Source organism: Salmo salar, chromosome ssa19 (genome assembly GCF_905237065.1).
Source record: "Salmo salar chromosome ssa19, Ssal_v3.1, whole genome shotgun sequence".
Taxonomy (NCBI): Eukaryota; Metazoa; Chordata; class Actinopteri; order Salmoniformes; family Salmonidae; genus Salmo; species Salmo salar.
In genome coordinates, this window is record NC_059460.1 from 32,574,345 (window position 1) to 32,599,829 (window position 25,485).

Sequence of the window (25,485 nt, forward strand, 5' to 3'; positions counted from 1 at the left end):
CCAAGTGATCATAGGGTCCAGTGTACAGCAACAGATGAAACAGGGAAGCCGCCAGGTAGTCGTTACTACGCTATAAAGCGGGAGACACAGCGTTTAAAGTTAGCAGTCCGGGGTAAGTAGAAGCGTCTGCTCCGTTGTCTGGCAAAGGCAGGTTGAAGGCACAGCTGATGGAATTACGTCTGCGGACCAGTCGTGGCGGTACGGCGGGGCGCCATGTCGACGAAGGGACCGGGCCAGATGGCGAAAGAGGTATTGTAGTTGTGGGAATTTCGTTTGCTAACCAGGAGATGCGCCTGGCTCAGGGCTAGCTTCGGGGCTGGGTCACTCAGTTGAAGATAGCTAGCTGTGATGATCAATGGTCGGCAGGAATCTGCCGTTGTAGTGGAGAAAAACAGTCCGAGGCTGGCAGGTACTATCCAGGCTAAAAAAACGGGTGGTGCCTGACCTGAGCAGAGGGTAAAGGCCGCTAGCAGTGGCTAACAATGACTAAATGGCTAGTAACTTAGCTAATTAGCTGGCTACCTTCTGATAAAAGTTTTGGCTATAGGGTCTAAAAAAATAGCGGATCGTGTCACATTGAGTGAGGCGGGTTACCAGAAGGTATATTTAATTTAAAAATGGAAAAAGAGATTTAACAATAAATTGGAATATATACAAAAAAAAGACGAGAAATACAAAAAGTAAACAAGAGGACAACAAACCACGTCTGCACTGCAACGCCATCTTACATCGGCTACGGAGAGCGTGATCACACAGTCGTCTGGAACAGCTGATGCTCTCATGCATGTTTCAGTGTTGCTTGCCTCGAAGGGAGAATAGAAGTAATTTAGCTCGTCTGGTAGGCTCGTGTCACTGGGCAGTTCACGACTGTGTTTCCCTTTGTAGACTGTAATAGTTTGCAAGCCCTGCCACATAAGACGAGCGTCAGAGCTGGTGTAGTATGATTCAATCTTAATCCTGTATTGATGCTTTGCCTGTTTGATATTTTTTTGGGAGGGCATAGCGGGATTTCTTATAAGCTCCTTGAAAGCGGCAGCTCTACTGTACATGTTGCATATATAATTTTGTTCAGTATAATATCGTCCAAAAATAACAGCATTATGTAACTTCAGAATTTTCCCCTATCACCATATAAAACTATACATTTTTCACCCTGCCCCCACCCTGTAGTGATTTCGTTTTCAGCCGGCAAGGTTGGCAGGGTAACAGTATAATGCAGTGTAAAATTCTCTCCCTTTTAGTGCTTGTCTGATTCCCAGAGGATGTTGAAGGGCCGTTCTGTTATGTCCACTCAATAAAACTGGACTAGTAACACCAACACACAGGAAGTGAAATGGTCTCCAACTGGACTAGTAACGCCAACCCCCAGGAAGTGAAATGGTCTCCAACTGGACTAGTAACGCCAACCCCCAGGAAGTGAAATGGTTAGGGTTGGGTAACTCACCCTTGCGTTGACTAGTGACCAGACCATGGTGGTGGTGTCCAGCTTGTGAATGTCATTAGAGAAGCAGTCAGCCTGGAAGAGAACAGGGAAATGTCATGGTAACACCAAACAAACAGAGGATCTTCCCCAGGACACACGGGTCAGGGTTAAAGGTCAAGGATTCTTACCAGCTGCTCATACCCTCCAAAGATGTACATGGCCTTCCCCAGGATGCAGGCTGAGTGGCCGTCTCTCGCTCCCGGAACCGTCCCAGATATCTTAGGGGTGAACCACCGGTGGTTGTCTGGGGACCAAACAGGCATGTTATCCAGGAGATACTGTTCTAGAGGCTGCAGCTGTGGATACCCCAAGTGGAAACATCTAACCCACATAGCTAGCCAGGCAGGTGTTAGAGCTAGGTCTGCTTTATTCAATCCAACAACGAGTGTATCTTCTAAATCACGCTGACATACAACACAAACCATCAGGTGTACTTACTGACGTGGAAGGCATAGAGGACGTTGCAGGCCCCCTCCGTGTCGTTACGACCCCCCCATATGTAGATGGTATCTTCCAGCAGCACGGCTGTGTGACCGTAACGCATGTAGGGGACATCCCTGGCATGTTCCCGACCACCTGTTCTCACTGGAGGCAACTTCATCCACCGCAGAGAAACTAGAGAGAGGAGACCGAGACACTGGTATTACTTCAAAGAGACACTAGCATTACTACAGAGGACAGAGAGACACTAGTATTGCTACAGAGAGCCACTAGTATTGCTACAGAGAGCCAGACCCTAGTATTGCTACAGAGAACCAGACCCTAGTATTGCTACAGAGAACCAGACACTAGTATTGCTACAGAGAACCAGACACTAGTATTGCTACAGAGAACCAGACACTAGTATTGCTACAGAGAACCAGACACTAGTATTGCTACAGAGAACCAGACACTAGTATTGCTACAGAGAACCAGACACTAGTATTGCTACAGAGAACCAGACACTAGTATTGCTACAGACAACCAGACACTAGTATTGCTACAGAGAACCAGACACTAGTATTGCTACAGAGAACCAGACACTAGTATTGCTACAGAGAACCAGACACTAGTATTGCTACAGAGAACCAGACACTAGTATTGCTACAGAGAGCCAGACACTAGTATTGCTACAGAGAGCCAGACACTAGTATTGCTACAGAGAGCCAGACACTAGTATTGCTACAGAGAGCCAGACACTAGTATTGCTACAGAGAGCCAGACACTAGTATTACTACAGAGAGCCAGACACTAGTATTACTACAGAGAGCCAGACACTAGTATTACTACAGAGAGCCAGACACTAGTATTACTACAGAGAGCCAGACACTAGTATTACTACAGAGAGCCAGACACTAGTATTACTACAGAGAGCCAGACACTAGTATTACTACAGAGAGCCAGACACTAGTATTACTACAGAGAGCCAGACACTAGTATTACTACAGAGAGCCAGACACTAGTATTACTACAGAGAGCCAGACACTAGTATTGCTACAGAGAGCCAGACATCAATGACATGCATGTCAATCTCTCTTGGCTCAAAGAGGAAGAGAGATTGACTTTATCATAGTTTTCTTATAAGAGGTGTTGACAAGCTGAATGTACTGAGGTGTCTGTTTAAACTACTTGCACACAGCTCATACACCCATACATGCCACCAGAGGTCTCTTCACAGTCCAAGTCCAGAACAGACTATGGGAGGCACACAGTACTACATAGAGCCATGGCTACATGGAACACTATTCCACATCAAGTAACTGATGCAGCAGTAAAATCTGATTTAAAAAAACAGATAAAAATACACCTTATGGAACAGCGGGGACTGTGAAGCAACACAAACAAAGGCACAGACACATGCATACATTGTGATATTGTTGTATTGAACATTTTGTGTTGTGGATCTGTGGTGATGTAATAATGTTATATGATGTACTGTGTTTTATTGCGACAGAGAGACACGCGTATTGCGACAGAGAAACACGCGTATTGCGACAGAGAGACGCGTATTGCTACTGGGGCTGTTTTTCGGGCTAGGCCCTTTCCTAGCAGAGGCCCTTTCCTGTTTCAGCATGACAATGCCTCCGTGCACAAAGTGAGGTCTATACAGAAATGGTTTGTCGAGATCGGTGTGGAAGAACTTGACTGGCCTGCACAGAGCCCTGACCTCAACCCCATCAAACACCTTTAGGATGAATTGGAATGCTGACTGCGAGCCAGGACTAATCGAACAACATCAGTGCCAGACCTCACTAATGCTCTTGTGGCTGAATGGAAGCAATGTTCCAACATCTATTGGAAAGCCTTCCCAGAAGAGTGGAGGCTTTGTAGCAGCTAAGGGGGACCAACTCCATATTAATGCCTATGATTTTGGAATGAGATGTTCGACGAGCAGGTGTCCACATACACTACCAAAAGTATCTTTATAATGGAGTTTCAAAACAACTTATTTGTTTGATTGTAAAAGAACATCAGAACCTTTTTCGTCATCTAGCTCTTCTTGGAAAGATGAATCATCAGAAGCAGCCATTGTAATTTCTTCGCTAGCCATCTCAGATAGCTCCCTGTGAACCCGTAGAAACTAGTACACGCCCTCATTTTGAAAAGCCTGCCTTTGAGGGTGGGAACAAGGAAGTAAGGCTCCCGTCAGGCTGTAGTCTTTACAAATCCAGGGAAAAATGAGTCAACCTACATATCCTGCATTGTCCTGGCAGATAGCAACATCATTGAGACGAGTCCAATGGTTCAAGGACAGCCATATCTACTCACTGCTAGCGTGATCGTGCAATCAGCAAAACACAAAGGCCACAATAGATGCTACAAAACATGACTTCATTCATTTGTAGATCAGACAGCAGGCTCAACCAACCAATGATTCTTCCGGCGTGAAAATTACACCCCAAATAGTGTCTAGCAGTGAAGCTTCTCTTTGTTCAGCTGTGCTGAAAAACACCTGTGAGTGTGTGGCATACAGACTAAGGTTAGAAACAGATTAGGACCAGATGGGGTGGAACCCAAGAGAGGTGCTGGAGGTTAGACTTCCTGCTCTTCCATACTTCCTGACCCCATTCCCCACGTCCTGCTCTTCTATACTTCCTGACCCCCATGCCCCACGTCCTGCTCTTCTATACTTCCTGACCCCCATTCCCCACGTCCTGCTCTTCCATACTTCCTGACCCCCATTCCCCACGTCCTGCTCTTCCATACTTACTGACCCCATTACCCACGTCCTGCTCTTCCATACTTACTGACCCCATTACCCACGTCCTGCTCTTCTATACTTCCTGACCCCATTCCCCACGTCCTGCTCTTCTATACTTCCTGACCCCCATTCCCCACGTCCTCTTCATTTCTTCCACACTCATCTGAAGAACTACACTACTTCATAATGACAGACAGATCCTGATGTCACCGTGACATCAGAGGGCAAAATGATAGATCTTAAGATGAAAGTGGTCAGATTACAATATCAAAGGACTGGCCATTTGAAGTTGAGAAAACTGGAAGTAATTTAGGGAAAGACGAGCATGCATGGGACATACCTAGAACTGCTGGAACCTAAGCCTAGACAGTTCTATCATTAATAATCCAGCTCTGTTTGGTCTATAACAATAACCTACCTGTGTTGAAGACATGTACATCTATCTGTCTCAGCGTCTCATAGTCGTCCCCAGAGCAGTACCCTCCGAAGGAGTACACCTTGTGTCCCATGGAGACGGCAGCATGGTTCACCCTCCGTGGCCCTCCGTCCAGGTGGGTCGTCCAGCGCCACATCCCCCTCCACTCAGCTAGCACCGCACCTGTCCTCCTCACCCTGGCAGCCTGTCACCCGGTGCTACACCATCACCCGGTGTTCTGCTGCCACCTCATCCACCCTCAGACAGACACTACCTACCCAGACAGAGAGAGAGGAGAGGTGTTACAGCCATTCAGACAGACACTACTACCCAGAGAGAGTTTAGATGTTACAGAATTCCTACACCATCACCGTCTTAACCAGAACAACTTAGTCAAATGCATTCAACTAAGCAAGGTCCAATAACCACAGCACAGTCATTGCAAGTAAAGCACCATTGTAGGTGTGAGTATGTTGAAAAATCATTAACTCTGAGTAGAAATTAAGATGACTGAGAAGGAGGTATGAAGACAGTCCTCTGGGGTTCATTTCTGTTCGGCTGTTGACAGCTCCTCAGGCCCCTGTATTATCCTTGCTAGGTGGTCACTGGTTGGGCCTCTGCTAGGAGGGTATTATAAGAGGTGGTCGTCACTGGTTGGGCCTCTGCTAGGAGGGTATTATAAGAGGTGGTCGTCACTGGTTGGGCCTCTGCTAGGAGGGTATTATAAGAGGTGGTCGTCACTGGTTGGGCCTCTGCTAGGAGGGTATTATAAGAGGTGGTCGTCACTGGTTGGGCCTCTGCTAGGAGGGTATTATAGGTGGCCACTGGTTGGGCCTCTGCTAGGAGGGTATTATAGGTGGCCACTGGTTGGGCCTCTGCTAGGAGGGTATTATAGGTGGCCACTGGTTGGGCCTCTGCTAGGAGGGTATTATAGGTGGCCACTGGTTGGGCCTCTGCTAGGAGGGTATTATAGGTGGCCACTGGTTGGGCCTCTAAATCCAAATGTCCCCTTTACGATAGCCTCCTTACCCCCTCTGACAACACAACACTAAAAAGAGTGGTGCATAAAAACAGATTGTCAGTGATGTGTACGCAGAGGAACATGAAGCTTTCCACCTTCTCCACTGCAGTACCATCGAATTAGATAGAGGCGTGCTCCCTCTGCTGTTTCCTGAAGTCCACGATCAGCTCCTTCGTTTTGTTGAGGGAGAGGTTATTTTCCTGGCACCACACTCCCAGGACCCTCACCTCCTCCCTGTAGGCTGTCTCGTCATTGTTGGTAAACAGGCCTACTACTGTTGTGTCGTCTGCAAACTTGATGATTGAGTTGGAGGCGTGCGTGGCCATGCAGTCATGGGTGAACAGTGAGTACAAGACGGGGCTGAGCACGCACCCTTTTGGGGCTCCAGTCTTGAGGATCATCGAAGTGGAGGTGTTGTTTCCTACCTTCACCCCCTGGGGGCAGCCCGTCAGGATGTCCAGGGCCCAGTTGCACAGGGCGGAGTTCAGACCCAGCTTAATGATGAGCTTGGAGGGTACTATGGTGTTGTAGGCTGAGCTATACTCAATGAACAGCATTCTTATATAGGTATTCCTCTTGTCCAGATGGGATAGGACAGTGCGATTGCATCGTCTGTGGACCTATTGAGGCGGTATGCAAATGTAAGTGGGTCTAGGGTGTCAGGTAAGGTGGAGGTGACATGTCCTTGACTAGTCTCTCAAAGCACTTCATGATGACAGAAGTGTGTGCTACGGGGCAATAGTCATTTAGTTCAGTTACCTTTGATTTCTTGGGTACAGGAACAATGGTGGACAATTTGAAGCATGTGGGGACAGCAGACTGGGATAGGGAGAGATTGAATATGTCCGTAAACACTCCAGCCAGCTGGTCTTCACATGCTCTGAGGATGCGGCTAGGGATGTCATTTAGGCCGGTAGCCTTGCGAGGGTTAACACGCTTAAATGTCTTACTCACGTTGGCCACGGAGAATGAGAGCCTCGGGAGTCAGGCCGCTTTGGAGGCACTGTGTTAACCTCAAACTGGGCGAATAAGGTGTTTAGCTTGTCCCGGAGCAAGACTTCAGTGTCCGCGACATGGCTGGTTTTTCCTTTGTAATCTGTGATTGTCTGTAGAACGTCTGTAATCCATACCATGTATGTCTCGTGTCTGAGCCGCTGAATTGCGATTCCACTGTCTCTGTACTGACATTTTGCCTGTTTGATTGCCTTACGGAGGGAATAACTACACTGACTTGTATTCAACCATATTCCCAGTTACTTTGCCATGGTTAAATGTGGTGGTTCGCATTTTCAGTTTTGTGCGAATGCTGCCATCTATCCACGCTTTCTGTTTTGGGTATGTTTTAATACTCACAGTGGGAATAACATCCCTATACACTTCCTGATGAACTCAGTCACTGTGTCCGTGTATAAATCAATGTTATTCTCAGAGGCTACCGGAACATATCCCAGTTCGTTTGATCAAAACAAATCTTGAAGCGTGGATTCCGATTGGTCACACCAGCGTTGAATAATTTTTAAGCACGGGTACTTTCTGTTTGAGCTTCTGCCTATAGGAAGGGAGGACAAAAATAGAGTTGTGACCCAATTTGCCGAAGGGAGGGCCTTGTAGGCATCCTGGAAGGGGGAGTAGCAGTGGTCAAGTGTTTTTCCAGCGCGAGTACTACAGTCAATGTGTTGATAGAACTTCGGTAGAGTTTTCCTCAAATTTGCTTTGTTAAAATCCTCAGCTACAATAAATGTGGCCTCAGTTCCTTGAGGGCCGTCGTGGGAATATACATGGCTGTGACTATAGCCGAAGAGAATTCTCTTGGGAGGTAATACAGTCGGCATTTGATTGTGAGGTATTCTAGGTCAGGTGAACAAAAGGACTTGAGTTTCTGTATGTTATCACAATCACACCATGAGTAGTTAATCATGAAACATACACTACCGCCTTTCTTCTTCCCGGAGAGTTCTTAATTCCTGTCTGCGTGATGTACTGAGAACCCAGCTGGCTGTATGGACGGGGACAGTATATCCAGAGAGAGCCATGTTCCCGTGAAACAGAGTACGTTACAGTCCCTGATGTTTCTCTGGAAGGAGATCCTCACCCTGAGCTCTTCTACTTTATTGTCCAGAGACTGAACATTAGCGAGTAATAGAAGTCCACTTCGAATACCGCTTCTCCGCCGGCGGCGTCTTGGAGCAGCCTCTGGGATAAGTTCAATTGCCCTGGAGGGTACGAACAAAGGATCCAATTCGGGAAAGTCGTATTCCTGGTCGTAATGTTACCACCGCTCTGATATCCAAAAGTTATTTCCGGCTGTATGTAACACCACAAAAAACGTTCTTGGCTAATAATGTAAGAAATAACATTTTTTTTTTTTTTTTTTTAAATACTGCCATGTCTGTCGGCGCCATCGAAACCCAGCATATAGCACGTTCTATGGGATGGTCATCGAAACCCGGCATATAGCACGTTCTAAGGGATAGTCATCGAAACCCGGCATATAGCACCTTCTATGGGATAGTCATCGAAACCCGGCATATAGCACGTTCTATGGGACGGTCATCAAAACCCGGCATATAGCACGTTCTATGGAATGGTCCTCGAAACCCGGCATATAGCACGTTCTATGGGATGGTCATCGAAACCCGGCATATAGCACGTTCTATGGGACGGTCATCGAAACCCGGCATATAGCACGTTCTATGGGATGGTCATAAACTGCAGTAATTTATGTCTGAGATATGAACATGACTGGGGATTCAAACATCTGTATCTACTCATCTTCATCAGCTTCTACCTGGTCTACCTCACGTTTTTGTTCGACATGTGGTGTCATCGGGAAAAGCCTGTATCAAACCTTGATACAGTTTGGAAATCAACTTTTGAGGTTTGTCAAAACAGCATCTAGCTTGTCCAGTGTTTAATGCACAGAGAATAAAGTGTTCTATTTGCAAAAATGCACCTCACCTCTGTCACAGACTGGTCTTGGCTGGCTGCCTGATCCAGCTGAAACCCCTGTCACTCTCTGATCCTCCTAAAATGAAGCATGACAAAGAATTACCTTGGTGTAAATTTATACAATATATTATCCAAGAATAGAATCAATGGTTGAATAATTGAAATTACCATTATTCCCAGAACCCAGAATGTAGGTCTACCCAGGTCATTCTCATGAAACCATTCAAAGAATTGATTTTAAATGTAAAACATGGAATTTAGTAACATAACAAAATATCATAATAAAGATAGTGTTCTCTACAACGAGTAATTTCAATGAAAATATTCTGAAAAAGATGTATGGATGTTCTACTAGATGTTTTCAAATGACAGAAATGAATAACTGAATATTCATGCATAATAATAAATCATAATAATAATGAAAAGATAGTGGAAAATCGATGTATCCCTGACTGACGTTCTCATCTCCACAACCTTTTTGAAGGACTGTTCACATACAGAGAATTTTAAATAAAGTTTAAATAAAGTTTGATTTTGAATGAAGCAACACATCTGCCACTACCTTCAAGATGGCTACCAGGTAAGCAGATATCTTTATATTTCTCCAGTTAAAAAGTTAAACATTCTCGTCAGACTGTGTACACGACAGTATTGATTATCATTACCGATACAGGTAGTTTTCCACATTTAGAAAAACAGATTTAAAATTTGATGAAAATATACTTAAATAATGTCTAATTATGTACATTGAAAGAGAATATTTGCTTAGTCATCATGTCTTCTCTATTGTTAGCAAAACATGCTACGGTTCCTCATCCTCCGCAACACCATTCTCATTTACCGCTACAATTTAAGGCCAGTTGCGGTAGAGAGAACGTCTGTTTCGGTAATGAGAAATTTATCATACAGACTATTTTTAAATAAATATTATGAACTATTAATTTAATTGTTATTTACTAACTGTTGATATTTTGCTTTATGTCCTGTTTAATTGCAGACAGTCAGCAAGTGACAAAAAGAAAGCTTTAGCGAAGGCTAGGCTGACAATTCTGAGAAAATGTTTACACCAACCCAGAACTGCTAGAAGAGTACAGAGGGAAGGAGAGAGGGGGGTTAGGTGTTAGAGAGGTTACAGCAAGAGTAATTAGCAGAAATATATATATATAGTCTATAGGAAGCCTATGCCCTCATACAGTGTCTACAGGAAGTCAATACCCTTCAGTGTTAGGAAGTCTACACATGCACGCACACACGTCTAACACACAGTCTGTAAGCCATTCAGTCCCTTCTATAGGATGACGTGTCCATAAGAGTAAGATTTTTCCCATGTTTTGAGACATGCTCATTTCATGTCATGCTTCCTTTCCATTTCCAGATATCAAAAACGAAAGCAAAATTGTAAAATCAAGAAAATTCAAGATCTAACAAAGAAGCAACATGAAAAGAAGAAAAAACAGTGGCGGGAAAACGCAAAGGTATTACAGAAGAAAGAAAGTTAAAAGCTGTATTGGACATAACACCATCAAGCCAGGAAGGTGATACACTTCAACATGTTCAAGAAGACAGCCTCCAAGAGAACAGCCATTCTCACCTCAGCAGGTGAATGTCCCAGCCTGCAAGAGACAGCCATTCTCACCTCAGCAGGTAAATGTCCCATCCTCCAAGAGAACCGCCATTCTCACCTCAGCAGGTAAATGTCCCAGCCTCCAAGAGAACCGCCATTCTCACCTCAGCAGGTAAATGTCCCAGCCTCCAAGAGAACAGCCATTCTCACCTCAGCAGGTGAATGTCCCAGCCTCCAAGAGAACAGCCATTCTCACCTCAGCAGGTGAATGTCCCAGCCTCCAAGAGAACCGCCATTCTCACCTCAGCAGGTAAATGTCCCTGCCATCAACTCTGGGCCGGCAGCCTTGCGAGGGTTAACACGTTTAAATGTTTTACTCACGTTGGCTGCGGTGAAGGAGAGCCCGCAGGTTTTGTTAGCGGGCCGTGTCAGTGGCACTGTATTGTCCTCAAAGCGAGCAAAGAAGTTGTTTAGTTTGTCTGGTAGCAAGACATCGGTGTCCGCGACGGGGCTGGTTTTCTTTTTGTAATCTGCGATTGACTGTAGACTTTGCCACATACGTCTCGTGTCTGAGCCATTGAATTGCAACTCTACTTTGTCTCTATACTAACGCTTAGCTTGTTTGATTGCCTTGGAGAGAATAACTACACTGTTTGTATTCGGTCATGTTTCCGGTCGCCTTGCCATGATTAAAAGCAGTGGTTCGTGCTTTCAGTTTTGCGCGAATGCTGCCATCAATCCACGGTTTCTGGTTGGGGAAGATTGTAATAGTCACCGTGGGAACATCATCACCGATGCACTTGCTACTAAACTCACTCACCGAGTCAGCGTATAGATCAATGTTGTTGTCCGATGCTATGCGGCACATATCCCAGTCCACGTGATTGAAGCAATCTTGAAACTTGGAATCAGATAGGTCTGTTCAACGCTGGTCTGACCAGAGTATAGGCGTTTCCTGTTTTAGTTTCTGTCTATAGACTGGGAGCAACAAAATGGAGTCGTGGTCAGATTTGCCCGAAAGGAGGGCGAGGGAGGGCTTTGTATGCGTTGCGGAAGTTAGAGTAGCAATGATCCAGAATGCTGCCAGCCCGGGTCGTGCATTCAATATGCTGATAAAATTTAGGGAGCCTTGTTTTCAGATTAGCTTTGTTAAAATCCCCAGCTACAATAAATGCAGCCTCGGGATATGTGGTTTCCAGTTTACATAGAGTCCAATGAAGTTCTTTCAGGGCCGTCAATGTGTCTGCTTGGGGGGGATATACATGGCTGTGATTATAATCAAAGATAATTCTCTTGGTAGATAATGAGGTCGGCATTTAAGGAACTCTAGGTCAGGTGAACAAAAGGACTTGAGTTCCTGTATTTTGTTATGATCACACCACGACTTGTTAATCATAAAGGCATACACCCCCGCCCTTCTTCTTACCAGAGAGATGTTTGTTTCTGTCGGTGCGATGCGAAGAAACCGAGTGGTTGTACCGACTCTGATAAAGTATCCCGAGAGAGCCATGTTTCCGTGAAACAGAGAATGTTACAATCTCTGATGTCTCTCTGGAAGGCAACCCTTGCTCAAATTTCGTCTACCTTGTTGTCAAGAGACTGGGCATTGGCGAGTAGTATACTTGGGATCGGTGAGCGATGTGCCCGTCTACGGAGCCTGACCAGAAGACCGCTCCTTCTGCGGCGCCGTTGTTTTGGGTCGCCTACCGATCCATTGTTCTGGGTGGTGGTCCAAACAGAGGATCCGCTTCGGGAAAGTCGTATTCTTGGTCGTAATGTTGGTAAGTTGACATTGCTCTTATATCCAATAGTTCCTCCCGGCTGTATGTAATAAGACTTAAGATTTCCTGGGGTAACAGTGTAAGAAATAACACATAAAAAAACAAAATACGGCATAGTTTCCTAAGAACAAGGTGACCACCATAGTTTCCGAAGCGAGGCGACCATCTCTGTAGGCGCCATCATAATTGGTGTGCATTTGTTCTGGTGGTATGGATACGTCATGTTGTTGATGATAAATCCTGAGTCCTATTAAGTATTTTCTGTTTTACTTTCTTTCCAGATAGGCAAATGGTCAATACGAGGTCGACACTGAGTTTTTCCATTTTTCATCCATCAGATTTAAGGGAGAAAAAGTCTGGTACTACTTTGACGCTATAAAAGCCGTCATCCCAGAGCCACAACCTTCCACATCCTCAGCTCGACACTTCTGTGTGTTGCCTGAGATCTTGGCAAAGTACACAAACAAACGTGTGTAAAACACTGGAATTGGAAGGGGGATAGAGAGGGTAGCAGGAGGCGTTGGGGTGGTGATAGGACTAGACTGTGAGGGTTACCGCCATACAACGGCCACGTGCACCCTACCTCCAAGTTGATGTCATTACCGTGAAGCGGAGGGCCATTTAACCCCCTGGAGTGAGGTTAACTGATTTTCTACTAGTACATTATCCTGCTGTTTATACCACAGCTACTTTGCCAAAGTCATTCATTCACAATCGTTTTGAAGATTAGAAACAAATGTGTATATGAGACACACCCAATCAACATAGGGGGAAAAAAATAGTACCTGCTCCCAAATGAACTGGACTACTTCCATGAATTAGAAGTGTATGGTGTACACAGTATGGTATGCACATTCATATTTGTTTGATATTTTAGCTGTGTGCATATTTCTACACATCTGTTTTGTTAGCATGGTTGTTCAGAATTAATGTACCCCCACGTGACAAGTATTGACAAATCAGAAGGTGGTATTTGCCCTAGGTGGTGGGTTATTTCAGTGCCGTGGTAAAATGGTTAACGTGTTCTTAGCATATGTTCTAATGTTGCCCTGTTTAGCGCTGTTCTAATGTTTTTCTATGTGTTGTTTTTATCTATGTTATGTACTTTTGAAGCACTGCAAAATGAAATTGATTGAACTTGAATCCATGATTGTGCTAATATTATCTAATTTATTTTCTACATGAAATTGTATAATGTTTTTAACCATACCTCAGTCATAGTATACTTATTATCATTACCGAAATCAACCTCATTTCAGAACCCTATGTATCATTACCGCAACAGGTGTTGAATTTAATGTTAATTTAATGAATGGAAAAATAGTTGGCTTTTAAATGCATGTGCAGAATCTATACGGTATGTTCTTCCAGGTTTGCCACATAATTTAGAAAATGTCAGGTTTCATTGAAATATCAAAAATATTAGGTTGTAGATTGTGGAAGGTGTTGCGGTAATGAGAGAAATCAGTCAAAATCAAATAAAAATGTTTCAAGTAACTGTGCATGACTGTTAATAATATTTTTTTTTTAAATGTATTAGCTTTCCTAATGGTCTTGACGTTTTCAGAACGTTGCGGTAATGAGATTAAGAACTTGTTTTGGAAAATATGTTCAAAAAGGTGTTAAATTGTCAGTAAATGTTTTTAAATTAAAGCTCAAACACTTCAGACATTGTTATTAATGCCTAAAAAGGAAATTTGTTGATGTCATGTTTGAAATCTTTGAAACCAAGATTGTGAGAGTCACCCACCCATCAACTCAAGATGGAACTTTGTATCATTCACTGATATTGTTAATATACTGCAAAATTCAGCTGAGCTCCGTAGACTGGTCTTCCCTGCTGGGACCCTGTCACCATCTGATCCTGCTAAGACATGATGACCATGGTGTTGTGTACTGACTGCACAAAAGCTGCATTCCCGCGGGCTGCCTGTGGGTCCCGACAGAGATCATTGCGGCACGGTCAGCATTTTTCATGCTGCGGGAGGGAGCAACGGTCAGACAGACGACTTTCGGATGAAAATATTTGTGTTGTCCCACAGATAATTTTTAAACGGTCCTCTTTCTGCTCTATATGCTTTAGCCCACCTATTGTTTTAAAAATCAGACTTTTTGCATTATTCACAGAATTCTCTGATTCAACTCCAGTATTTAACCTTTATTTAACTAGGCAAGTCAGTTAAGAACAAATTCTTATTTACAATGACAGCCTAGGAACATTGGGTTAACTGCCTTGTTCAGGGGCAGAACTGCAGATTTTTAACCTTGTCAGCTCGGGGATTCGATCTAGCAACCTTTTGGTTACTGGCCCAATGCTCTAACCACTAGGCTTCCTGCCGCCCAAGTGTTCCTAGTATGTGTGGTCTCATTGAAATGGAGTAGGCTGCCTACATGGGCAGAGAATCACAGGGCAGTTAACTTTAATATGATTAGACTGTATATAAATATTGATAATGGAAAGTGGAGAGCGCACAAACAACGTGAGTCGAAGTGCAATCAAAAAATGTAATCATTGAAAAGGTAAAGGCACAACACGCACATAGGTTAGGCTACTATGGTGAGTGAGCGTTGCACCTTTAATTTTTTAATAAGTATTGATTATACACTTATTTGTTTCTGCCTGCAAATCATCCTCCTAAAAGTTAGGCTATTTCCTATAGGCCTATGTAAAACATAGCAAGTGTCACTATCATCATTCTTGGTGCGTCCAGTTCAGTAGCCATACCTGCAAGAGCAGGTGCACGTGTGGTCTCACACCTGAGGAAAGTCCATACAGGAAGTGCCATTGTTTTGAAATGGCTGTTTTTCCAATGAAAGCCTATCCACCATTTAAAGGGATAGGACCCAGATTCCGTTCCCTATGGCTTTTATTCTGAAAAATGAGGGAGAATGACCAGTTTCAATGAGTAGATAGTGGGATGTCCCCAGAGCTCTTTTCTGCGCACGACTGAGAGTGCGCCTTTCTTGTTTTTCTTTTATATTGACGAAGCTATTGTCAGGTTGAAATATTATTGAATATTTAGGCTAAAAAAACAACCTGAGGATTGTTTATAAACATCGTTTGACATGTTTCTACGAACTTTACGGATACCATTTGGAATTTTCGTCTGCCTCGTGACCGCATTTGAGCCATTGGATTACTGAACAAAACGCGCCAACAAAATGGAGGTTTTTGGATATAAAGAGGGACTTCATCAAACAAAACAAACATTTGTGTAACATGGAGTCTTGTGAGTGCAACCATACGAAGATCACCAAAGGTAAGTGATTCATTTTATTGCCATTTCTGACTTTCGTGACTAATCTACTTGGCTGGTAACTATGTAATGTTTTGTGTGCTGAACGCTGTCCTCACATAATCGCATGGTTTGCTTTCGCTGTAAAGCCCTTTTGAAATCTGACAAAGTTATGCTTTATTTTGATGTATTACACTTGTGATTTCATGAAAGTTAAATACACTGCTCAAAAAAATAAAGGGAACACTTAAACAACACAATGTAACTCCAAGTCAATCACACTTCTGTGAAATCAAACTGTCCACTTAGGAAGCAACACTGATTGACAATAAATTCCACATGCTGTTGTGCAAATGGAATAGACAACAGGTGGAAATTATAGGCAATTAGCAAGACACCCCCAATAAAGGAGTGGTTCTGCACGTGGGGACCACAGACAACTTCTCAGTTCCTATGCTTCCTGGCTGATGTTTTGGTCACTTTTGAATGCTGGCGGTGCTTTCACTCTAGTGGTAGCATGAGACGGAGTCTGCAACCCACACAAGTGGCTCAGGTAGTGCAGCTCATCCAGGATGGCACATCAATGTGAGCTGTGGCAAGAACGGTTTGCTGTGTCTGTCAGCGTAGTGTCCGGAGCATGGAGGCGCTACCAGGAGACAGGCCAGTACATCAGGAGACGTGGAGGAGGCCGTAGGAGGGCAACAACCCAGCAGCAGGACAGCTACCTCCGCCTTTGCAAGGAGGAGCAGGAGAAGCACTGCCAGAGCCCTGCAAAATGACCTCCAGCAGGCCACAAATGTGCATGTGTCTGCTCAAACGGTTAGAAACAGAATCCATGAGGGTGGTATGAGGGCCCGACGTCCACAGGTGGGCGTTGTGCTTACAGCCCAACACCGTGCAGGACGTTTGGCATTTGCCAGAGAACACCAAGATTGGCAAATTTGCCACTGGCGCCCTGTGCTCTTCACAGATGAAAGCAGGTTCACACTGAGCACGTGACAGACGTGACAGAGTCTGGAGACGCCGTGGAGAACGTTCTGCTGCCTGCAACATCCTCCAGCATGACCGGTTTGGCGGTGGGTCAGTCATGGTGTGGGGTGGCATTTCTTTGGGGGGCCGCACAGCCCTCCATGTGCTCGCCAGAGGTAGCCTGACTGCCATTAGGTACCGAGATGAGATCCTCAGACCCCTTGTGAGACCATATGCTGGTGCGGTTGGCCCTGGGTTCCTCCTAATGCTAGACCTCATGTGGCTGGAGTGTGTCAGCAGTTCCTGCAAGAGGAAGGCATTGATGCTATGGACTGGCCCGCCCGTTCCCCAGACCTGAATCCAATTGAGCACATCTGGGACATCATGTCTCGCTCCATCCATTAACGCCATGTACTTTTAAACTCGGACAAAACAGAGATGCTTGTTCTAGGTCCCAAGAAACAAAGAGATCTTCTGTTGAATCTGACAATTAATCTGGATGGTTGTACAGTCGTCTCAAATAAAACTGTGAAGGACCTCGGCGTTACTCTGGACCCTGATCTCTCTTTTGAAGAACATATCAAGACTGTTTCAAGGACAGCTTTTTTCCATCTACGTAACATTGCAAAAATCAGAAATTTTCTGTCCAAAAATGACGCAGAAAAATTAATCCATGCTTTTGTTACTTCTAGGCTGGACTACTGCAATGCTCTACTTTCCGGCTACCCGGATAAAGCACTAAATAAACTTCAGTTAGTGCTAAATACGGCTGCTAGAATCCTGACTAGAGCCAAAAAAGTTGATCATATTACTCCAGTGCTAGCCTCCCTACACTGGCTTCCTGTTAAGGCAAGGGCTGATTTCAAGGTTTTACTGCTAACCTACAAAGCATTACATGGGCTTGCTCCTACCTATCTTTCCGATTTGGTCCTGCCGTACATACCTACACGTACGCTACGGTCACAAGACGCAGGCCTCCTAATTGTCCCTAGAATTTCTAAGCAAACGGCTGGAGGTAGGGCTTTCTCCTATAGAGCTCCATTTTTATGGAATGGTCTGCCTACCAATGTGAGAGACGCAGACTCAGTCTCAACCTTTAAGTCTTTACTGAAGACTTATCTCTTCAGTAGGTCCTATGATTAAGTGTAGTCTGGCCCAGGAGTGTGAAGGTGAACGGAAAGGCTGGAGCAACGAACCGCCCTTGCTGTCTCTGCCTTGCCGGTTCCCCTCTTTCCACTGGGATTCTCTGCCTCTAACCCTTTTACAGGGGCTGAGTCACTGGCCTACTGGTGTTCTTCCATGCCGTCCATGGGAGGGGTGCGTCACTTGAGTGGGTTGAGTCACTGACGTGGTCTTCCTGTCTGGGTTGGCGCCCCCCCCCCCCCCTTGGGTTGTGCCATGGCGGAGATCGTTGTGGGCTATACTCGGCCTTGTCTTAGGACGGTAAGTTGGTGGTTGGAGACATCCCTCTAGTGGTGTGGGGGCTGTGCTTTGGCAAAGTGGGTGGGGTTATATCCTGCCTGTTTGGCCCTGTCCGGGGGTATCATCGGATGGGGCCACAGTGTCTTCTGATCCCTCCTGTCTCAGCCTCCAGTATTTATGCTGCAGTAGTTTATGTGTCGGGGGGCTAGGGTCAGTCTGTTACATCTGGAGTATTTATCTTGTCTTATCCGGTGTCCTGTGTGTATTTAAATATGCTCTCTCTAATTCTCTCTTTCTCTCTTTCTCTCGGAGGACCTGAGCCCTAGGACCATGCCTCAGGACTACCTGGTATGATGACTCCTTGCTGTCCCCAGTCCACCTGGCCGTGCTGCTACTCCAGTTTCAACTGTTCTGCCTGCGGCTATGGAACCCTGACCTGTTCACCGGACGTGCTTGTTGCACCCTCGACAACTACTATGATTATTATTATTTGACCATGCTGGTCATTTATGAACATTTTAACATTTTAACATTTTGACCATGTTCTGTTATAATATCCACCCTGCACAGCCAGAAGAGGACTGGCCACCCCTCATAGCCTGGTTCCTCTCTAGGTTTCTTCCTAGGTTTTTGGCCTTTCTAGGGAGTTTTTCCTAGGGAGTTTTTCCTAGCCACCGTGCTTCTTTCACATGCTTTGCTTGCTGTTTGGGGTTTTAGGCTGGGTTTCTTTACAGCACTTTGAGAATATCAGCTGATGTACGAAGGGCTATATAAAAATAAATTTGATTTGATTTGATGTTGCACCATAGACTGTCCAGGAGTTGGCAGATGCTTTAGTCCAGGTCTGGGAGGAGATCCCTCAGGAGACCATCTGCCACCTCATCAGGAGCATGCCCAGGCGTTGTAGGGAGGTCATACAGGCACGTGGAGGCCACACACACTACTGAGCCTCATTTTGACTTGTTTTAAGGACATTACATCAAAGTTGGATCAGCCTGTAGTGTGGTTTTCCACTTTCATTTTGAGTGTGACTCCAAATCCAGACCTCCATTGGTTGATAATTTGGATTTCCATTGATTATTTTTGTGTGATTTTGTTGTCAGCACATTCAACTATGTAAAGAAAAAAGTATTTAATAAGATTATTTATTTCATTCAGATCTAGGATGTGTTGTTTAAGTGTTCCCTTTATTTTTTTGAGCAGTATATTTATAGTAATTTAATTTGAATTTGGCGTTCTGCAATTTCACCGGATGTCGGCCAGGTGGGATGCTACCGTCCCAGGTACCCACATGAAGTTAACTGCCACTTTCCTACTCTGTAGACATGGGACTATCATGCAAAAACTAAGTCCATTTGTCATAATAACAAGTAAAAGGTCAACTCTGAGTTTGAAAAGGCTTTAGCCTAGGTCTGGCCTGGAAAAGTACTCACTCCAGACAATATGACCTCACTCTTTTAAAAACATCTGGGGAAAAATGCTGTCAGTGGAATGTTTGCAGTCTACTCAGTTTCAACATGATGGTTAATGACCTTAAGTCAAATCAAATATTATTTGCCACATGCGCCGAATAGAACAGGTGTTGACCTTACCATGAAATGCTTACTTACAAGCCCTTAACCAACAATGCAGTTCAAGAAATAGAGTTAAGAAAATATTCACTGAATAAAGTAGGAAATAAAATAAAAAGTAATACAATAAAATAACGAGGCTATAAACAGGGGGTACCGGTACCGAGTCAATGTGACATGCTGGTAGAAATTAGGTAAAATGGATTTAAATTTGCCTGCATTAAAGTCCCCGGCCACTAGGAGCACCGCTTCTGGATGAGCGTTTTCCTGTTTGCTTATGTCCTTATACAGCTGGTTGAGTGCCGTCTTAGTGCCAGCATCGGTTTGTGGTGGTAAATAGACAGCTATGAATAATATAGATGAGAACTCCTCTTGGTAGATCGTGTGGTCTCCTGGCGGGAAATAGCTTGAGACTTCTTTATTATTAGACATTGTGCACCTGCTGTTATTGACAAAAAGACATTCACACACACCCCTCCCCCGTCTTACCAGACGTAGCTGCTCTGTCCGGCCGACGCACGGAGAAGCCAGCCAGCTCTATTTTATCCATGTCGTCGTTCAGCCACGACGACACATAAGATATTAGTTTAATATCCCTTTGGTAGGATAGTCTTAATCGTAGATCAAGTTTATTTTCCCAATGATTGCATGTTGCCAATAGTACTGATGGTAGTGGTAGTTTACCCCCTCGCCTACGAATTCTCACAAGGCACCCCGACTTCCGCCCCCGTTTTCTCAGCCTTTTATTTCCATGAATGACTGGGATTTGTGGCTGGTCTCAAGAAAGCAGTATTTCCTTAGCGTCAGACTCATTAAAGAAAAATTCTTTGTCCAGTTTGAGGTGAGTAATCGCTGTTCTTATGTCAAGAAGCTCTGGTAGTTTTTATTTTCCGTTTATTTAACCAGGTAAGCTAGTTGAGAACAAGTTCTCATGAATAACAGAGTGCAATACTCCCTGATGTCTCTCAATGTCAGACAGACTAGTTGGGTAATAATAAGCTATGATCACTGAAATTGACTGGCATAGGATTTGACAATGCAGATCCAGTTAGCCAATCTGTCTAGAACCAACTAGGTATACATAACTCTGTGGCTCAGTTGGCAGAGCATGGTGTTTGCGACGCCAGCATGATGTGTGCAACGCCAGGGTTGTGGGTTCGATTCCCACGGGGGGCCAGTACACTTTAATTTTTTTTAATGCATGAAATGAAATGTATGCATTCACTACTGTAAGTCGCTCTGGATAAGAGCATCTGCTAAATGACTAAAATGTAAATGTAATTACACTGCCCAAACAAAGTCCCCAGTCCTAAAAACATACCCCACCCCTGTCCTCAAAACATAACCCCATGTCCCTCTCCTCTAGCCAGCAATGTTCTGCAGTTGTGCCGAACTACCAGGTATGCTGCCAAAACCCCCCACCCCAGTCCTAAAAACATATCCCCTGGAATGAGTCCCAAATGTCACTCTCCACTATATAGTGCACTACTGTTGACCAGAGCTCCATGGACTATTTGGGAATAGGGTGCCATTTAGGACTCACATATGTCCTCTGGTCCACTCTCAGCCAGAGTGTGTCTGTTGTTCCAGTGACCTCCAACCTTCAACAGCTCTTATAAATAAACCCTCAGAGGACTAATAATGCACACCCTTCTATTTCCAGATGACCTCATGGATAAAGGACACTACTAGTTACTGATTTCAGAATCTAAAATGGTTCCTTACCTAGCAAGACAGACAAAAATATGATCGAGCCAGCTAGCTAAGATCTGAGTTTCTGTAGCTATCTAAACGTTTGTGCAAGTGTCAAAGTAGCTAGCAATGATCTGTTGCCGTCTGACAAATATAACTACTGCTACCAGAATCTGGCTAGAGTAGCAAGCCAAACAGTTAGGTTTGACTGATTAAATAGTTTCGGGAATAATAATGTCCATACAGCTTCTTTGACAACTAACGTTAGTAAGAAAGGGCGTCAACTTTGTGAATGCATGCCAACCTAGCTACCTCAAAGCCAGCCAACTAACGTTAGCAATACACCTCATATCAAGAGTAGCCAGCTAACGTTAACTAGCTTAGCAAAGTAGCTACGCTAGCTACCCAGCCAGCTAGTTTAGCCAACCAGCTAAGTTATCTAACGTTAGTTGGGATATAACGTTAGTAGATAACATTGAACATGACCAAAACCAAAAAAACATAGGATGTTAGCTATGCAGATATTTAATGTTGGCCATATGTAACGTTAGCTGCTTGGTAGTTAGCTAACGTTATCTACCTAGCTAGCAAGCCAGCTATCCAAAAGGGGCTATGCAAGCTAGATAGCTATCAAACTTGGCAGCTAACGACCCACATCTATTACACAATTGCAATTACCAATTTGCAAAAGTTAGGAAGATAATTGTGTATTACCCAAAGGTGCCACTCTGAGTTAACGCGAACATCTATTTGCGACCGTTATTGCTAACCAACATTACCTTGGAAACTAGACGATGAACGCTATCCCTTCCCGGCCCTCGTGACGTAATGTTTACAGTGTCAGACTTCTTCTTCAACTTGGACAAAATGGCTGTCCGCAAACAGATGTTAAAGGATTATGCCGCCACCTACTGTGCTGAAGTGTGTGGTCAATCACAGTTCAAATCATATCATATCAAATTGTATTTTATTTTATTAGTCACATGCATCGAATACAACAGGTGTAGACCATACAGTGAAATGCTTACTTACGATCCCCTAACCAACAATACAGGTAAGAATAAGAAATAAAAGTAACAACTAATTTAAAGAACAGCAGTAAAATAACAATAGCAAGACTACATACAAGGGGGTACCGGTACAGAGTCAATGTGCGGGGGCACCGGTTGGTTGAGGTAATATGTAGGTAGAGTTGACTATGTATAGATGATAACAACATAGAGTAGCAGTGGAGTAAAAGGGGGGGGGGCAATGCAAATAGTCTGGGTAGCCATTTGATTAGCTGTTCAGGAGTCTTATGGCTTGGGGGTAGAAGCTGTTTAGAAGCCTCCAAGACTTCGTGCTCCGGTACCGCTTGCCGTGCGGTACCAGACAGAACAGTCTATGACTAGGGTGGCTGGAGTCTTTAACAATTTTTTGGGGCCTTCCTCTGACACCACCTGGTATATAGGTACTGGAAGGCAGGAAGCATGGCCCCAGTGATGTACCGCGCAGTTCGCACTACCCTCTGTAGTGCCTTGCGGTCAAAGGCCGAGCAGTTGCCATACCAGGCAGTGATGCAACCAGTCAGGATGCTCTCGATGGTGCAGCTGTGGAACCTTTTGAGGATCTGAGGACCAATGACAAATATTTTCAGTCTCCTGAGGGGGAATAGGTTTTGTCGTGCCCTCTTCACGATTGTCTTGGTGTGCTTGGACCATGAAAGTTTGTTGGTGATGTGGACACCAAGGAACTTGAAGCTCTCAACCTGCTCCACTACAGCCCAGTCGATGAGAATGGGGGTGTGCTCGGTCCTCTTTTTCCTGTAGTCCACAATCATCTCCTTTGTTTTGATCACGTTGAGGGAGAGGTTGTTGTCCAGGCACCACACGGCCAGGTCTCTGACCTCCTCCCTATAGGCTGTCTCGTCGTTGTCAGTGATCAGGCCTACTGCTGTTGTGTCATCGGCAAACTTAATGATGGTGTTAGAGTCGTGCCTGGCCATGCAGTCATGAGTGAATAGGGAGTACAGGAGGGGACTGAGCACGCACCCGAGGGCGCCCCCGTGTTGAGGATCAGAGTGGCAGATGTGTTGTTACCTACCCTTACCACCTGGGGGCGGCCCGTCAGGAAGTCCAGGATCCAGTTGTAGAGGGAGGTGTTTAGCCCCAGGGTCCTTAGCTTAGTGATGAGCTTTGAGGGCACTATGGTGTTGAACGCTGAGCTGTAGTCAATGAACAGCATTCTCACATAGGTGTTCCTTTTGTCCAGGTTGGAAAGAGCAGTGTGGAGTGCAATAGAGATTGCATAATCTGTGGATCTGTTGGGGCGGTTTGCAAATTGGAGTGAGTCTAGGGTTTCTGGGATAATGGTGTTGATGTGAGCCATGACCAGCCTTTCAAAGCACTTCATGGTTACAGACCTGAGTGCTACGTGTTGGTAGTCATTTAGGCAGTTTACCTTAGTGTTCTTGGGCACAGGGACTATGGTGGTATGCTTAAAACATGTTGGCATTACAGACTCGGACAGGTAGAGATTGAAAATGTCAGTGAAGACACTTGACAGTTGGTCAGCGCATACTCGCAGTACACGTCCTGGTAATCCGTCTGGCCCTGCGGCCTTGTGAATGTTGACCTGTTTAAAGATCTTACTCACATCGGCTGCGGAGAGCGTGATCACACAGTCTTCCGGAACAGCTGGTGCTCTCATGCATGTTTCAGTGTTATTTGCCTCAAAGCGAGCATAGAAGTAGTTTAGCTCGTCTGGTAGGCTCGTGTCACTGGGAAGCTCTCGGCTGTGCTTCCCTTTGTAGTCTGTAATGGTTTGCAAGCCCTGCCACAGCCGACGAGCGTCAAAGCCTGTGTAGTACGACTCGATCTTAGTCCTGTATTGACGCTTTGCCTGTTTGATGGTTCATCGGAGGGCATAGCGGGATTTCTTATAAGCTTCCGGGTTAGAGTCCCGCTCCTTGAAAGCAGCAGCTCTAGCCGTTAGCTCAGTGCGGATGTTGCCTGTAATCCATGGCTTCTGGTTGGGGTGTGTACGTACAGTCACTGTGGGGATGACGTCATCAATGCACTTATTGATGAAGCCAATGACTGATGTGGTGTACTCCTCAATACCATTGGAGAAATCCCAGAACAACATTAGCTCCACATCTCTAAATCCTACACTAACTCATTGCTTCTGAGAAAATAAAAAAATAACCCTTCTAACTTCTTATAGACCCTTCCCCAACCCCCAACCCCAACCCCACCCCCCCCCAACCCCATCCAAACTCAACGAACCTACACTTAAATCTTTCCCTCTCTTCAGCATACAGCAATATAACACATGCTCCACCGTTTCTTCGACCATACACTCCAGACACAAACCATTCACATGCTTGCCAACCAAATATGATGAGTTCAATGTCCAATGTCCTAGGCACAATCAAGATCCTTCCTGATCTGACCTTTGAATCTTGGTCCCCCAACCTTTCTTTGGACAGCATATACAGTGGTGTAAAGTACTTAGATAAAAATTATTATAAGCAGTGATGGAAAAAGTACCTAATTATCATACTTGAGTAAAAGTAAAGATACCTTAATAGAAAATGACTAAAGTAAAAGTGAAAGTCGCCCAGTAAAATACTACTTAAGTAAAAGTCTAAAAGTATTTGGTTTTAAATATACTTAAGAATCAAAAGTAAAAGTTGTCCAAAATGTAAAAAAGTAAAGTACAGATACCAGAAAATACTTAGTACATGTAAGTAGTACTTTCAAGTATTTTTACACCTCTGCTTTAAATTACCCCAAAATACGACTTAAGTAGTATCTGTATTTTACTATTTATATTGTAGAAATCTTTTACTTCACTACATTCCTAAATAAAATATATTTTTTACTCCATACATTTTCCCTGCCACCCAAAAGTACTCGTTGAATTCTGAATGCTTAGCAGTACAGGAAAATGGTCCAATTCACACACTTGAAGAGAACATCCCTGGTCATCCCTACTACCTCTGATCTGGTGGACTCACTAAATGCTTCGTTTGTAAATGATGTCTGAGTGTTGGAGCGTGTGTTAGGCGGAGCAGCACAGGGGAACCCACGAGCAGACTCAGACAAGGAAACAGGGATGAATGAACCAAGGTATTTATTATAACACAGGGAGAGATGGAGTGCAGATCCGGGGAAGCTCGGATGAGTTGTAGGAATCCAGATGTGGAGGCTGGAGTTGG

At 44.6% G+C, this 25,485-nt stretch overlaps 1 protein-coding gene across 5 annotated transcripts in view; it reads right to left on the bottom strand.

Annotated features, from left to right (window-relative positions):
• LOC106578738 (kelch domain-containing protein 3) overlaps nt 1-22,134 on the bottom strand; it is a 207,387-nt gene extending 185,253 nt beyond the window's left edge. For 3 of the 5 annotated variants that reach the window (XM_045702235.1, XM_045702233.1, XM_045702236.1), the window contains exons 1-6: nt 21,999-22,091; nt 9,059-9,125; nt 5,083-5,353; nt 1,922-2,098; nt 1,612-1,727; nt 1,445-1,516 (exon numbers count right to left, since the gene is read on the bottom strand). In XM_045702235.1, the coding sequence (XP_045558191.1) occupies nt 1,445-1,516; nt 1,612-1,727; nt 1,922-2,098; nt 5,083-5,236 (519 nt within the window). In that variant the 5' untranslated portion in view covers nt 5,237-5,353; nt 9,059-9,125; nt 21,999-22,091. Of the gene's footprint in view, nt 1-1,444; nt 1,517-1,611; nt 1,728-1,921; nt 2,099-5,082; nt 5,354-9,058; nt 9,126-21,998 lie in introns of all 5 variants that reach the window. The other 2 variants (XM_045702234.1, XM_045702237.1) reach the window with 2 other exon arrangements.
• Nucleotides 22,135-25,485: the final 3,351 nt, after the last annotated feature.